We start from the raw sequence: 15,645 nt of genomic DNA, 5'->3' as shown, positions 1-15,645 counted from the left end.
AAGGTATGAAAAGGGAAGACTGTGAAATTGATTTTAGAATATTTAGAATGTTCTTCTCTGTTTGTCTTACAACTTAATCTATCCTCCTGTCAGGGGAGTGGGACATGCTATCTTGGAGAGGTGCTTCTATAGCTCAAGTAGCTCATTGTATTTTCTAGAAAATAGTATAAATTTTTTCATTAAAAGTGCCTAGTGTATCTGAAAATGTGAGAAGCTGTGTGCATTTTGAGTTCAGCTGCTCCGTATGCCTGGTATCAGTATTAACAGGGCACTTATCACAGGGGAAATGAAGCTCAGGTATTCAGATAATAGTGACAAGAGGCACTATGGTAGGAAATCATGTGTGTCTTTTTATGTAAAAATAAAGGCATAATATGAAGAGCCAAAGGCATAAGAATGAGTTCTCTTTGCCATCTACTTGCTAGTATGGTAATGGACAGTTACTAAACCTTTTTAAGCTTCCTCCTCTATAAAAGGGAATATAGTATCTTTCTTTAAGATTCAATCACATAATGTATGTAAAGCAGCTTGCATGTTTCTGGATTATGGTCATAATCAATAATATTAATTCTCTTTGCCCCTTAAAAGTGGGGATTGTGTTATCTTCTTTACCCCACATAATTCACAGTATGATGCTTAGCATAAAGGTACATGTTGCCACATGAATAGGCAAGAGAAAACTGCCTCTTAATTACTTTAAAGCTTTGCCAAATGCAGCATCATTGAATGTAAGCTTTTAGGGATGCTGTCTACTGATGACAGAATTTTCGTAGTGGATGTGTACAAAATTGCTTAAAGGATAAAGGATGGCTTTACAGAACCCCTGCAGTATTCTAGGGTAAGACAGCAGGTGTGTGATACATGGGAATATACTGAAGCACATTTCTAGTTTCTTCTTTTTAACAGTTAGTTGGAACTGAAGTGGAAACTTGCTTTTTTCACTATTAAAATTTAAGACCTGGAATTCTCTCTTGTAGTTTTCTAAGGATTATTGAAAATATAAACGGTAATAAAAAATTAATAAACTATGACTGTATCCACATGTGAAAGAATATTCTAAATACTGAGCAACATTTTTTTTGTATCATTCCCCAAAATGCATTAGTGTCTTATCAATGGGTAGATTTGCTAGGGTTGAGTTTCCAAAGCAAAATATACAGTGAAGCTTCTTTGTATTTCAAGCACTGTGGGAGATAAGAAAAGCCAGTCATAAAAATGTTAAATGAAGAAAGAAGAGATTCAGTGTGTAATAGGACTTGTGTTGTTTTTTAAATGAGCTGGTGTACATATATCGTGTATTATATATAATATATTTAACATAGTCTTATATTTTATTTCTATACCTGGATTATTGTAACAGAAGGACTTATAGATGCTATTCTTATAATTTTCTGTAGTAACTGAGTTTTTTATAATGAGCATATAAATTCTTATACTCAGAAAAAGTGTTTTCTTCCAAAAGAAAGAGTAAAAGTGAATCAGACTATTGATTTTTACTAAAAGTGAGTCAGACCAAGAACTAATGTGAAATCACTTGAATATGAGATTAATATTTGAGAATAATTACTATATGAGATCAAGAAGTGTTAACTACTCTAAGAAAGGTATGAATACTTCTGAGAGTTCAAGAGTGGAACTTACTTTCAGTGAAAGAAATTAAGACTTTGGAGGATATGGAGCATGAGGTAGGGATGGATGCATAGGATATTCTTTAACATTCAAGAGTTTTATGAGATTGGAAAGGCTATTATAGGTATTAGAAGTAAAGCAAAGAAGTAGAAAGGGGAAATCTTTAAATAGTTCTTTTCCTCCAGCTTTATTGAGATACAGTTGACATGTAACATTGTGTCAGTTTAAGGTGTACAACATATTAATTTGATTACTTCTATTTTACAAAATAATTACTGCACTAGCATTAGTTAATAATACCTCTCCCACCTCACCATTTCTTTTTTGTGGTGAGAACATTTTTTCCTCTCTTAGCAGGGCAGCTGGGTGGCTCAGTCAGTTAAGTGTCCAACTTTTAATCTCAGCTCAGGTCTTGATCTCAGGCTGGGGAGTTTAAGCCCTGTGTTGGGCTCCAAACTGGACATGGAGCCTACATAAAAATTATGTGTGTGTGTATATATAAATAAATCTCTATAGGGACACTTGGGTGGCTCGATGATTGAGCGTCTGCCTTCAGCTCAGGGTGTGATCCCAGAGTCCGGAGATTGAATCCTACATCAGGCAGGAAGCCTACTTCTCTCTCTGCCTATGTCTCTGCCTCTCTTTCTATGTCTGTCACAAATAAATAAATAAATAAAATCTTTAAAATAAATAAATCTATATAAATATATTGATGTATTCTCCTAGCAATTTACAAGTATATAATATTTTTTATTAATAACTTTTAAAAAAGATTTTTATTCATTCATGAGAGACAGAGAGAGAGAGAGAGAGAGAGAGAGAGAGGCAGAGACACAGGCAGAGGGAGAAGCAGGCTCCTCACAGGGAACCTGATGTGGGACTCGATTCCGGGTCTCCAGGATCACACCCCAGGCTGAAGGTGGCGCTAAACAGCTGGACCACCGGTGCTGCCCCAGAAGCTATTAATTTTATAAAGGAAGTTTGTACCCTTTGACTGGTATCTCCCCATTTCGCCTGAGCCCCTGGCAATCACCATTCCAGGAGTTTGGCCATTTTATTTTATTTTATTTTAATTTTAATTTTATTTGTTTATTCATGAGAGACACAGAGAGAGAGAGAGGGGCGGAGAAGCAGGCTCCATGCAGGGAGCCTGATTGGGATTCGATCCTGGGTCTTCAGGATCACGCCCTGGGCCAAAGGCGGCGCTAAACACTGAGCCACCCAGGCTGCCCAGTTTGGCCGTTTTAGATTAGACATATAAGTGAGATCATACTCTATTTGTCTTTCTCTGCCTGACATATTTCACTTAGCATAATGCCCTCAAGGTCCATCCTATTTGACCAATTTCCCCTTCATCCCTTCTTCCCATCTTTTTTCCTTTCCTCTTTCCCTTCCTTTCTCTTTCTTCTCTCTCTCCCTTTCTTCTTTATATCAATAACAAGTAATTATTAATGACATCTTAGTCTAGTCCTAGAGAAAGACCTTTAAAAAAATAAGTCTATATAATGCAGTAATTGCTATAGAAAAGACCTATTGCAGACTCAGTCTTTCTGAGGAAGTCTTGTATAGAATGAGAACTAAAGGATGAACTGGGAGCCAGCCACATAGAGTGGAGGCAAAATCATTTCAGGTAGAAGGAATTCCCTATGCAAAGGCCCTGAGGCAGGAAAGTACTTCCATCTTTTATCCTTATTTTGTCTCTTAGGACTCTATCAGATAACACTCAAAGAGTGTCTGATACATTATTAAACAGTTAATAAATATTAGTTTTATTCCCTACCTTCTGTGTGACAGTTTTCTCTGTGTTGAAGTCAACCCTTTTGTCTCTCCTGCAGTCTTATTCTTTGCAGGCTAACTATCCCTAGTTCCTCTCGGTGTTCTGACATGTTCTGGAATGAAATTGGGGAAAAGTTCATAAATTATTTTTACAAACTTACATAATACCAGGTAAATATTTTGTGAACTATATTCTGTGTTGTACCAGTGATGATGATCGATGTGACTTTTTTACCCTGTGAATAGATTTAAATAAAATTTATACATGTTCCAAGTATGAAGATGCACTGTTAATCTCATTACTCATGCAGTCATTTCTGTGGGGTTTTTTTTTTTTTGGTCCTTTATCCAAATGCATTTTCTTTTATATATAATTGAAATTATTCAAACCTTAGTTTCATCCTACATCACTGTTTCTGCATTCCATGTGTATAATTAAGAACTCTACTAAAGGAGTGAAAATGAGTGGGAAATATCAGACAGAGACAAAGCATGAAAGACACCTAACTCTGGGAAGCGAGCAAGGGGTAGTGGAAGGGGAGGTGGTTGGGGGAGATGGGGTGACTGGATGATGGGCACTGAGGGGGGCACTCTATGGGATGAGCAGTGGGTGTTATGCTATATGTTGGCAAATCAAACTCCAATAAAAAATATACAAAAAAAAGAACTCTAATGAGCATTATTTTTTAATGACCACATCATTCCATAGTACAAGTGAACTGAATCATCATAATTCCCATCTTGACCTATAGGTATATTTGATTTTCAGATTATTAAGATCATTTCTTAGAAGTAAGAAATGTTATTATTGTTAAGGCCCCTGATATATAAAGACAGAAATTTTGTCTTTATAGGTGATAACCTCTTCTGTGGTTCACCATAGCAGAGATTTGGTCTAAAGCTCAGACATCCTGTGTTCTAGTCCCATGCTCCTTTGGCTAGAAATTACAATAAAATGAGATGGCATTTTCTTTTTTCTCTTTTCTTTCCTTTTTTTTTTTCCTTTTTCTTTTTTTTAATTTTAATTGCTTGGGAATATAGGTATTCACTCTTTAAATGTTCAGTGGAATTCACCTGTGAAGCTGTCTGGTCCTGTACTTTTATTTGTTGGGAATACTTTGATTATTGATTTAGTTTCATTGCTAGTGATTGATCTGTTTGATTTTCTATTTTTCTGATTCCGTTTTGGAAAGTTATATGTTTTAGGGATTTATCCATTCCTTCTCTGTTGTCCAGTTTGTTGGCCTATATAAGAAGATGGTGTTTTCTCGTTTAAGAAAGACTTTAGGGGCGCCTGGATGGCTCAGTGTTTGTGAGCGTCTGCTTTCAGCTCAGGGCATGATCTCGGAGTCCTGGGATCGAGTCCCGCATCAGGTTCCCTCAGGGAGCCCGCTTCTCCCTCTGCCTGTCTCTCTGTGTCTCTCATGAATACATAAATAAAATCTTTAAAAAAGAAAGAAAGGACTTTATTTTTTCAGTCAAGTATTTTTTAAAATACTTTAGTCACCTTCCAGGAAGGAAGTGTTGCAAGGTCATTTAATAACATTCCTTGGATAGTTCAGTTTGTGTTTTAAGACTGGACATTAAGTCTAGGGAGGGATGATACATACAAGTATGAAAGGAGTTAAATTATGATATGAAATGTTAAATAAGTGCATTAAAGTTTTCCATAAAGAACTATATTATTTATATTTATTCATAGCCCTTTGAACAGTTCAGTAATTCTGTACTTCCTGTCTGCCATGTTCCAGGCCCTGCTAAGTTTTCCAGTTACAAACACAAAGATCTTGAGTAAGAGTCTGCTTTAAACTTGCTTAGGATTTCTCATTTGAGCCTTTTCCTTTGAGGTTCAAACTTAGATTTAAAGCTAAACACTATTACTAATATTAGTAACACTTTTATAATTCCAAATGATTTTCATATACATCTTCATGTAAGGCACACAAAACAACTCTGAAAAGTAGTCAGGGCAAAGAAACTTTAAGTTCAGAGTGTCAGTGTGGAGCTTCTTTAGTTAGTGGTAGTCATGGAATTTGAGATTGGGTTCTGATTTCACATTTTCTCTTGTTTCTCCTTACACCATTCCTACCTCTGTGATCTGTCTCTCTTTTTATTTTTATTTATTTTTTTAAAGATTTTATTATGAGAGAGAGAGAGAGAGGCAGAGACATAGGCAGAGGGAGAAGCAGGCTCCATGCAGGGAGCCCAATGTGGGACTTGATCCTGGGACTCTAGGATCATGCCCTGAGCCAAAGGCAGATACTCAACCGCTGAGCCACCCAGGCATCCCAATATTCGGGTTCTTGTTTTTGCTGGTCCATTCCCTCTTACGCACTTGATTTTCTTCCTGCTACATTGAGTAGAGGATATGAGGTAGTTCATTTATTTTCCATTTCACAGTTCTAGCACTAATGGCAGGAGAAATCAAAACAGGTAAAAACTTCTATTTGAGTCTAATTTAAGATGGTTTTCCTTGACATAGAGTTTGAAGTAGAAGAATCTTCATTGCTTTCCACTTTAAAGATAATAATTACTTGCTAGGTCCTTTTACTAGTATATATAGAAGCCTGTTATGGTAACAGCAAATTTTATATCAGACTATGTAACAAAATTAAATGAGAATTATTTTTTATTTTGCATTACTTTTATTCTTACACAAGTGAACCTAGTACTAAATTGTAACTTGACAAAGAATGTTTTGAAGCACAGTAACCTCGGTGGAAACAAACATGCCAGGTTTTTTATTTCAAAAATTATTTTATTCTCAAAAAAAAAAAAACAAAAATTATTTTATTCTCACTGTCCATTAATTAGATTGTATGTAGCAAAAACAAAAACTAAAAAAAAAAAAAAAAAAAAAACTAGGTGAGTTCATTGTTTTAATTAAGCATTAACTGGTTCTTTGAAAAGTTATATTTAACATCCCAATAGAATTCTATTCTTCTCCGTATTTTTATTACATTTTCTATTTTTGCTTTCAACTTGTAGTGTTTAAAATTCAATAAGATGTTAAGAGATAAGCCAGAAATGTAGACTATTACAGAAGCCTAGGAGATTTAGTTAATCTGACCTAGATGTTCTTTTGATGATTGAGATTTATAATGTGAAAACAGTTCTCAATTTCAAAATGAAACGTAGGAATATCTGTGGAATAAGTCAGCTGTCCTGCCAATGACAGGCGGATTAATCAGCCACAAAAAGGAAGAGTTACCATAAAAGTTGTGCTATTTGGATCAGCAGTAACATTGAAGTTACAAGTGAATGTGGTCCTTGCATTTTGCCTTCTTCTAAAGAGGACTGTCCAGCATTTTTGCAAGGGCTTCTTGTACATGTTTGCTTTCATTTGGTTTCATTATTATTGGTTTCATTTTCCGTGTAATGCATGTGAAACCAAAGAGTAATGTGAGAAAAATCTTTGAGTAGAAATTGTAGAGCAAATGTTAAGTATTAATGATATGTGAGAATATATTAAGCATTTGGTCTATTCAGCATTTATTTCTTGTATCCCAAAATGTACATTCTTACTTGCACAGTTAGAATGAGAACACTTTTATAACTTCTAGCGTACCAGTTTGTTATTGTACCAAATCCTAAGATGTTAGTGTCTGCTTCAGTTCTTAATTGAACATTGTACAATATTATTTTAAGGAATAAAAAAATGAAGACTTAAAAGTAAGCGATTAGCTTTGAGGGATCCCTGGTTTAGTCAACGAAGCTGAGTGGAGAAATCAGTGGAGGTACCTCCTCTAGACTGGAGCAGCCAGGGCTAATGAGCATGTAGTTTTCTTATCATAATGCTGTGATTGAAATGTAGTATTTAATGGGGAAGCCCTCTTACACATGATGAAAATACTGTAGTTAGAGTGACAAATCCTTGGAATTATGTGTGAATTAGTTTGCCTTTTATTCCTGGATCCAGTATTATAAAATAAGTGCTTTGAAGCCAGAGTTATTGACTAAAACCCTAGTAATTTCTGATTGAGAATATAACATATATCTCAGTAATTGAAATAAATTAAGACTATGAACTAATTTAAAGTGCTTAGCTTATTTGGAGTACCTAGTTCTTTAAACATTTAGACAGTAGGCAAGCATTTGTGGTATTCAGAATACTTTTTATCTAAATTTTACAAAGTATGTTTCTTTTAAAGTAAAAGCCATTGGTTTATTGTTGTGATGATGATTAATACATTTGTGTAACATTAATATTTTTTGCTTCCTGAACCTTTTGGGATCTCTGAAGTGTGTGTGTGTGTGTGTGTGTGTGTGTGTGTGTGTTTAATTTGACATCTTTTGGAGTTGATTTAGTTCATGGAGTCAAGATTTCCTTTTGAACTAAAGAAAGTTTAACCATTTTACTATTTAAAGATTTATGGAATGGAAATTGACCTGCAAAGGAACATTTTGACGTAACTCAAATCTTCTAGATATTGGTTACTAATGCAGGTTACTATTTATGCTCTGTTTTAATCCTAAAACAGAGCATAAATAGTATGCTATGATACTTTGTATGTTAGTGTCTGCTTTGATAACTGTGATATTAAGTTACAGGTTTCTTTTATGTAGTATTTGGGAAGGACGCAGTAGATTCATTAGAAGGAAAACTATTTGTCTTTAGGGGAAATTAACATTTAGCTAAACCTTACCTCATGTGCTATATGATTATTTTATTTTACAGACTCCAGGCATTAGAGCTCGATCTACAAGACTCCAGTGGTTTTGTGATAAATGTATTTCAACTAATCAGGTTTGTGTTTAATTTCTGGTTTCAAGCACGTGAAACTCCGTGGAAAGCAAGTATCCTATATGTCATATGAGCATTTGGGGATTTTGAGACATAAAACATTATTAATGGGAATAGCATAATTTTGGTGGTTTTCCAAATAAACAGTAGCTTAATTCTTGATCCTGAGTTGCAGTGGAATCCCTGAAAATTTTAATTTGGCCCCCAAAGATTTTAGCTTGCTTTATCCTAGTTTTTGGCTTGAGCAAGCTAATCTGGTCTCCTTTGCAGTTTAAGTCTGCTTCCGTTTTTAGTGACTAGGGGAGTCACTTGAAGGTAGCCCAATGGAATTTCTACTTCCCGTCTCCACCAGTGTGTAGATACTCCTATCCTGCCAAGTGAAAACCACAGGGAAAGAGGAATATAACACCTGGGTGTGAAGGAGTAGTGTTATTAATAAATAGAGGATGTACTACTCACTGAATCCTCTACCCTAGATATCTCTGAATTCTTCAAAATGCATCTTCATAGAGGTTCCTGCAACCAGATGATTATTCATGTTTTGTTCTTGATTACAAAGTCCTTCAGCTTTTTAACTTCAAAATATTGTTTTTAATTATGACAAACTGCATATATAACATAAAATTTATCATTTTAACCATTTTTTAAATGTTCATTTCAGTGACACTAAGGTACATTCACATGCTCAGCTCTTTAACTTTTGAAAATGAAGTTAATCTGCCCTTTGGGTAAAACTTATTTGAAGAATTATTAAACCAAGATTTGTCAGCTATAAAATATGTCCTTTACACAGTCTAGATCCATCTATTAATCTTATTTTTAAGGTTGAAGTTCTAGAAAAATTAGTGGAGCTGACACAGAAGCTGTTTGAGTGTGATAGAGACCAGCTGTACTACAGTCTGCTAAAACTGTATAGTAAGTAATCTGACTATTCTTCTTGTTTTCATCTTGAGATATTTATTCTATTGAGAGCAGGTGCAATAAAAGAGTAACAGGAAGGTGTAGTGATTGTCACATGTGTGGTCTTCAACAGACACTTACGTAGAGGCCAGATTGAATTTTATCACAGAATATTATATTGTATCACTCGACACCATACAGTTTCCATAATTTCTGACAGTCTTATTGCAGTAATGAAAGGTGAGAAAAAAACTTTATCAGGGCCACAGAATTTAATAGGACTTTTTAAGGAGAGACTAATTTTTTTCCTTCTTTTTATTTAAGTTCTCTAATAGATTTACCAGTCACTCCTATAAATCATGTAATCACTAACATGTTTATGTGTATAAGATATTTTGCCAGAAAAATGCATGTTGATACACAGACTAAAATATTTTTAGGGCAGCCCCGGTGGCACAGCGGTTTATTGCCGCCTGCAGCCTTAGGTGTGATCCTGGAGACCCGGGATCGAGTCCCACGTCAGGCTTCCTGTATGGAGCCTCCTTCTCCCTCTGCCTGTGTCTCTACCCCTCTCTCTCTGTCTCTATGAATAAATAAAATCTTTAAAAAAATTTTTTTAAGTTTATATTGTAATATAGTTTTTGTTGATTTTATATTTTTATAAATATTTTCTTAGATTACCTATAAAAGACTACATTGAATGGCTATACTAGAATTTACCCAGCCAGTCTTATGTGACTAGAATTCTATTTCCCACATTATAAAACAGTGCTGCATTAGCCATCTTTGTACCTTAATCTTTGTTCACACCCTTAGTTGTTTCCTTTGGCTGGATTTGTATTTGTGTTCTGAAACTCTTGATCTCTATTACCAAACAATACTCTGGTATGTCAATTCCAGTTTATACATTTGGGCACTTTTCAGTCTCTTTTAGGGTATTTGGGTGGAGAGGAACGACACTTTTTATTTTATTTTATTTTTATTTTTTATTTATGATAGTCACAGAGAGAGAGAGAGACAGGCAGAGACACAGGCAGAGGGAGAAGCAGGCTCCATGCACCAGGAGCCCGACGTGGGATTCGATCCCGGGTCTCCAGGATCGCGCCCTGGGCCAAAGGCAGGCGCGAAACCGCTGCGCCACCCAGGGATCCCAGGAATGACACTTTGAAGAGTCAATGACCTTTCTTTCTTTCCTTGCTTTGTAGATATTTGATGTAGATTATTTTCTTTTTCTTTGGGAAATTTTCCTTCACCAAACATAGACAGCAGTGAATAACTTAACTCATTTGTCTTTTTGAATTTATATTTGTTATCATTAGAAGCTTTATCTTCCATTTTGATGGTATAAATAACACTTGCTGTAAAATTTCTATTTCAGTTGCTTTTTGCATTGAAGTATATACTTCATTATGTAATTCTGAAAACTCTTAAAATTCGGGGCACCTGGGTGCCTCAGTGGTTGAGCATCTGCCTTTGGCTCCGGTTATGATCCCAGGGTCCTAGGATCGAGTCCTGCATCGGGCTCCCTGCAGGGAGCCTGCTTCTCCCTCTGCCTATGTCTCTGCCTTTTTCTCTGTGTCTCTCATGAATAAATAAAACCTTAAAAAAAAACTCTTAAAATTCAATATTTTTGGGGTTGAATGGTCAAATTCTGGCATATAATACTGAGATTGTTATTGAATATATACAACTAGAAAAGTTACATTTTAGGTATTTAGTCTTTAATTGGCAGGTTATAACTTGTAATTATATAAAGGTAATTCTTTCCTTTCCCCACGCCTTTCTCCCTTTTGAGGAACTATTTCATGCTTAAATTCTAATTTTATACCAATTTTTTTTTAAAAACCTTGAATTTATGTATCCAAGTGAGTCTCAGCAGTTAAAATAGTCCCTACAGAAGACCATTATTCCTAATTATGCTGGATAATGAGGAGGACACCGCAGATTAAAAGGTAGTGCTCTGTGCAGTTTGGCCTTTAACCAAGACTAACAGTATGGAATGAACACCCAGAAGAATGTACCAGATTCTGTGGTAGTCCAGGGAAGGTGGAGGTGGCCAGCCTCACAAACGTCTTTTTTTTTTTTTTTTTAAGATTTTTATTTATTTATTCATGAGAGACACAGAGGGAGAGGCAGAGACACAGGCAGAGGAAGAAGCAGGCTCCCTGTAGGGAGCCCGATGTGGGACTCGATCTTGGGTCTCCAGGATCATGCCCTGGCCTGAAGGCGGTGCTAAACCACTGAGCCACCCTGGCTGCCCTAAACGTCTTTTTTTCCTATGCAGATGACCTTTTGCTGTGGTTTTTTAAAAAAGAAGGTAAAGAAAAAGAACTAAGTTCATCTTAAAATTTCCTTTAGGAGTAAGCAGTCTCTGAGGCTTATTACCATTTCTTTCTCCTTAATACCTTCTCTTTGCTTTTGTTGGACACCTTCCTCCAGTTTGTTGCTCTGTATTTTAGCCAGTAGTGTGAATCGCCCTATAATGTGAGGGTGACCTCTTCTAAGGCTGGAAGTCAGAAGAATCATTTTCACGAAGTATACTTTCTAAACCAGTTTATATACTCCTACCTTTTAGCACTATAAATAGACCATGTGGTTGTAACCTTAATCCTCTCTGAGGAACAAACAAGCTCTCCTTTGTTGGCCTTCTCTTCCATTTTGCCCTTGTATCACTGTTGAAACATGTTAAATAGTTTATAAAGCACCATGGACTCAATTCATTTGAAAAGGAACGTATATAGAATGATAAATGAAATGTGGTCCTATTGTACTTGAAAAATCCATATTTTGGATTGTGGATTTCTGAGAAAATAATTTGTGTGGCCTACTGGAACTTGTTATGAGCTCATTCTTTCTCAGGATATTATTTTAGTCCTTGAAAGAAGTTGGCCTAATTATTTGGGGTATTTGTTGAAGAGCATTTTTTCCTTTGTTTTAAAATGGTACGTCAACACCCATACTTAATGTTGTTGTGAATCACAACATACTACAGAAACAGGCACAAAACAAAGATACACATTGCTCAGTGTCAGTGCTTTATGATAGTCAACATTCATATAACCATAGTCTAGTAAGAAATAGAATCTGTCACAATTCAAACTGTATTTCTATCTTTTCTAAATACTTTGACCTTTCATTGTGATAGTCTTGCAAAATTAGTTCCTAAGACCTATAACATTACATGAATGAAGCAACCACTTCTCCTGCATAAAGAATATATTATACTGGGGGCATCCCTGGGTGGCTCAGCGGTTTAGCACCTGCCTTTGGCCCAGGGCATAACCCTGGGGTCGAGGGATCGGGTCCCGCATCGGGCTCCTGGTGTGGAGCCTGCTTCTCTCTCTGCCTCTCTCTGTGTGTCTCTCATGAATAAATAAGTAAAATCTTAAAAAAAAAAAATATATATATATATAGAGAGAGAGAGAGAGAGAGAGATTACAATATTTTTGCCTTCTTACTGAACATTTTCTTGTATTCTAAACACTTCAGTTTCTTTTTATATGTATTAAACAGTTTTATTATTCGTACACATTATTGGAAAATAAAAACAACTTTAGGTTTGAAATTTTGCCTTAAAATTTTTTCATGTCTGTTTTTAAAGATCCAACATTGATGACTTTGGCATTTATTCTACCTGAGAAGTTACTTATGTGCTATTTTTTTTTCAGTATTTATGGCCATTGACATTTCTTTTCAGACGGTGGATTCCTCATTATTATACAAGTAATACATGAGTATATTCCAAATTACTAAAGATTCAAGCAATAGTATAGAATCAAAAGTGGAAATGTCAAATTGCCCACTCATTCAGAAGTAACTTGTCAATTGGCCATCTTTCCAGTTATTTCTTTGTATTTCTAACCATTATCCATTTTACATATATAAGTTATTTTGATTGTTTTATACACTACTTGTTTCATACTCTACATTAAGTTTTGTAGCTTCCTTTTTTACTTAACATGAAATAAATCCCCAGGGAGAGATCAATGCCTTTTCTTTCTTTAATTACCAACTTTAAGTGCTGGTGCCCTTGGAACTTCTAAAGTTGACCATTGATTTTTTTTTTTAATTTGTGAGTTCATTATGTATTTTAATATATTTGTGTTTCAGTTTATTGTAACCATTATCCTTTTTTTTGGGTAACCATTATTCTTGTAGGTGCTCAGATTGTTCCATCTTTGACCAGTGGGGACTCCTTTACATAGGCTCCTATGTCATTTGATGCACTTCTCTAGTCTTTGATTGTTTTCAGGCAAAACAAGTCAATCCAGGCTTGTGTAGCATAATCTCTGTTCCAGACCTGGAGTCCTTGTTTTAAAGGGAAGGTTATTTAGAGACCATAATCAGACCATAATTCAGAAATTGCCCTATTCAATCAGTAATTTGTAAAAACTTGCCACTCTAGGGCAGCCCCGGTGGCGTAGTGGTTTAGCACCGCCTGTAGCCCAGGGTGTGATCCTGGATACCCGGGATCAAGTCCCGCTTTGGGCTCCCTGCATGGAGCCTGCTTCTCCCTCTGCCTCTCTCACACACACACACTCTCTCTCTCTGAATAAATAAATAATTTTTTTTAAAAATCTAAAAAAAAAAAAACTTACCGACTTTATAATTAAAACCCTGAACTAGAAATTTTCGTCTCTTAGTTCAATACCATACAGACTGTGTATGCAGTGCCAACTGTTGTTATTCACTGGTCATATAGCCATAAATTACAGCCCCACAACTATTTGTATTCTTGTAAACTCACTAGTAGTCTCTAAAATCATTGGTTGTGGGGGCAGCCGGGGTGGCTCAGCGGTTTAGCGCCGCCTTCAGCCCAAGATGTGATCCTGGAGACCCAGGATCGAGTCCCACGTCAGGCTCCCTGCATGGAGCCTGCTTCTCCCTCTGCCTGTGTCTCTGCCTCCCTCTCTCTCTGTGTCTCTATGAATAAATAAATAAAATGTTTAAATAAATAAAATAAAATCATTGGTTGTATAACGTAACAGTTCTGAGAGATTAGTTAGTAGTCAGCCCTCTTGTTCTTTAAAGAAGGAGAACCGTGAGTTCCAGAAATGTGATGATGGGATTGAGAAGCAGAGCATCCAGTTCTTGGTCACAGCTCAGGTTATGGCTGTTTGATTCTCCAGGTAACAAGTAGAATTGTTATCTTGGTAGAAGGAATTTTAAGCCCCAAAGGGATATTATGGCCGAAAGATATGCCCTCCTTGTGCCTTTGTTAGGATTTCACACAGGTACAGATGTTAGCACACTGAGTAGTTGGATTATCTCAAATTTTTATTATGTATTTTGTGATCCAGGTATATTTACAAGAAGTTTTTTCCCTTTAAACAAAAAAAAAGTGGGTGTTTTATGTATGTCTGTTTTGTATCGATGTGTGTGTAAATATAAGTGACTGAGTTGTTTCATGCTATATATATATATATATCTAATTTTCATATATTTTGAAATATTTCCTTGTATAAGTTGCTATTCCGTTTTAATTAAAGGTGCATCTTTGTAACATCTTGTCCTCCTAAAGTAGAAGCTTTCATATACTTGTGCCTTTTCTAGAAGAAGAAAATTACTTTCCTAGAGTTGTTACAATTGAAGACACAAGAGTTGTACATCCTCCACCCACCTTCTCTTCAGTGTTTGGAATAGGCATGTTATCTTAAAAATGAATCTCTAAAAAGCATCATAGCAGGGATGATACCAGTTCTTAGAAACCTTCCCTGTGTCTTCCATAGTCCCTAGGTATACTCTTTGGCAGGGGACAGTAGTGTTCTACCTTTCTCTTCTCCAGAATTACAGATGCTGGAGCTTGGGTTTTGTTTTTCATTTATTTAATCCAATTAGTTTTATATACTCTCATACTTGAGAAATTACTCTTGAATTATACATTACATGAGAACATTTTAATGAAAGAAAAGCATAATTAGCTTATGAGAGTCTTGTTTTGAAAACAGATTATAAATTTAAGGGGTTTATATGTGAATGATTTTATTATCAAAGTATATACAAAATCACTACAATCTGTATATGACCCGGGGAAATTTTCCTACTATTATCTTTTTCTTTGTTGCAGATTTCTGAAAGAACATGAATGTGTTTTATTTTTGTTCTTTGAATTTTTTTACTTCCAGGAGCCATTAGCTTTTCAGTTGGACAAGTGTGGAGAGAATCTAGGAAAATCCCATCTCTTTTAGTATTTTTGTATTTTTGAGAAATACATTTATGTATGTTTTCTGGAACATTTGTGTTCTGAAACAGCCCCCTTCCTAGAACTGACTATGCACAATGAAAATACTCTTCATATTTGAACATTTTAGAAAACACACTTAAAGCAGTATTTCTTTGTGCTTACTAGTTGTATTGAACTTATTGTCATATTTTTCATATTTTGCTCTAGTTCTTCATAAGCAAAAGTTTATTAAATGACTTGCCTTTTTCTGTTTTCAAAACCTATCAGAATGTTTAAAAATAAAGTCTTAATTATTAAATTTTTGCTGTTTGCAAAGATCAGGTTACCACATAAAAGGAACTTGATTTTTCAGTATGAAGGAATCTGCCTGTTTCCTTCCAATAAACTTCCCTTGCCCTATAATACTTACTTA

General features: G+C 35.5%; 1 protein-coding gene across 1 annotated transcript in view; it reads left to right on the top strand.

Moving 5' to 3' along the window:
• The window catches only part of LRPPRC (leucine rich pentatricopeptide repeat containing), a 111,225-nt gene that overhangs the window by 69,705 nt on the left and 25,875 nt on the right, over positions 1 to 15,645 (top strand). Inside the window, exons 26-27 of the mRNA XM_038551169.1 lie at positions 8,084 to 8,152; positions 8,974 to 9,064. Coding sequence (XP_038407097.1) covers positions 8,084 to 8,152; positions 8,974 to 9,064 — 160 coding nt within the window. The remainder of the gene's footprint in view (positions 1 to 8,083; positions 8,153 to 8,973; positions 9,065 to 15,645) is intronic.

This window comes from Canis lupus, chromosome 10 (genome assembly GCF_011100685.1).
Source record: "Canis lupus familiaris isolate Mischka breed German Shepherd chromosome 10, alternate assembly UU_Cfam_GSD_1.0, whole genome shotgun sequence".
Lineage (NCBI taxonomy): Eukaryota > Metazoa > Chordata > Mammalia > Carnivora > Canidae > Canis > Canis lupus.
The sequence above is the reverse complement of the archived record's forward strand: the minus strand, read 5'-3'. Positions and strand labels throughout refer to the sequence as shown.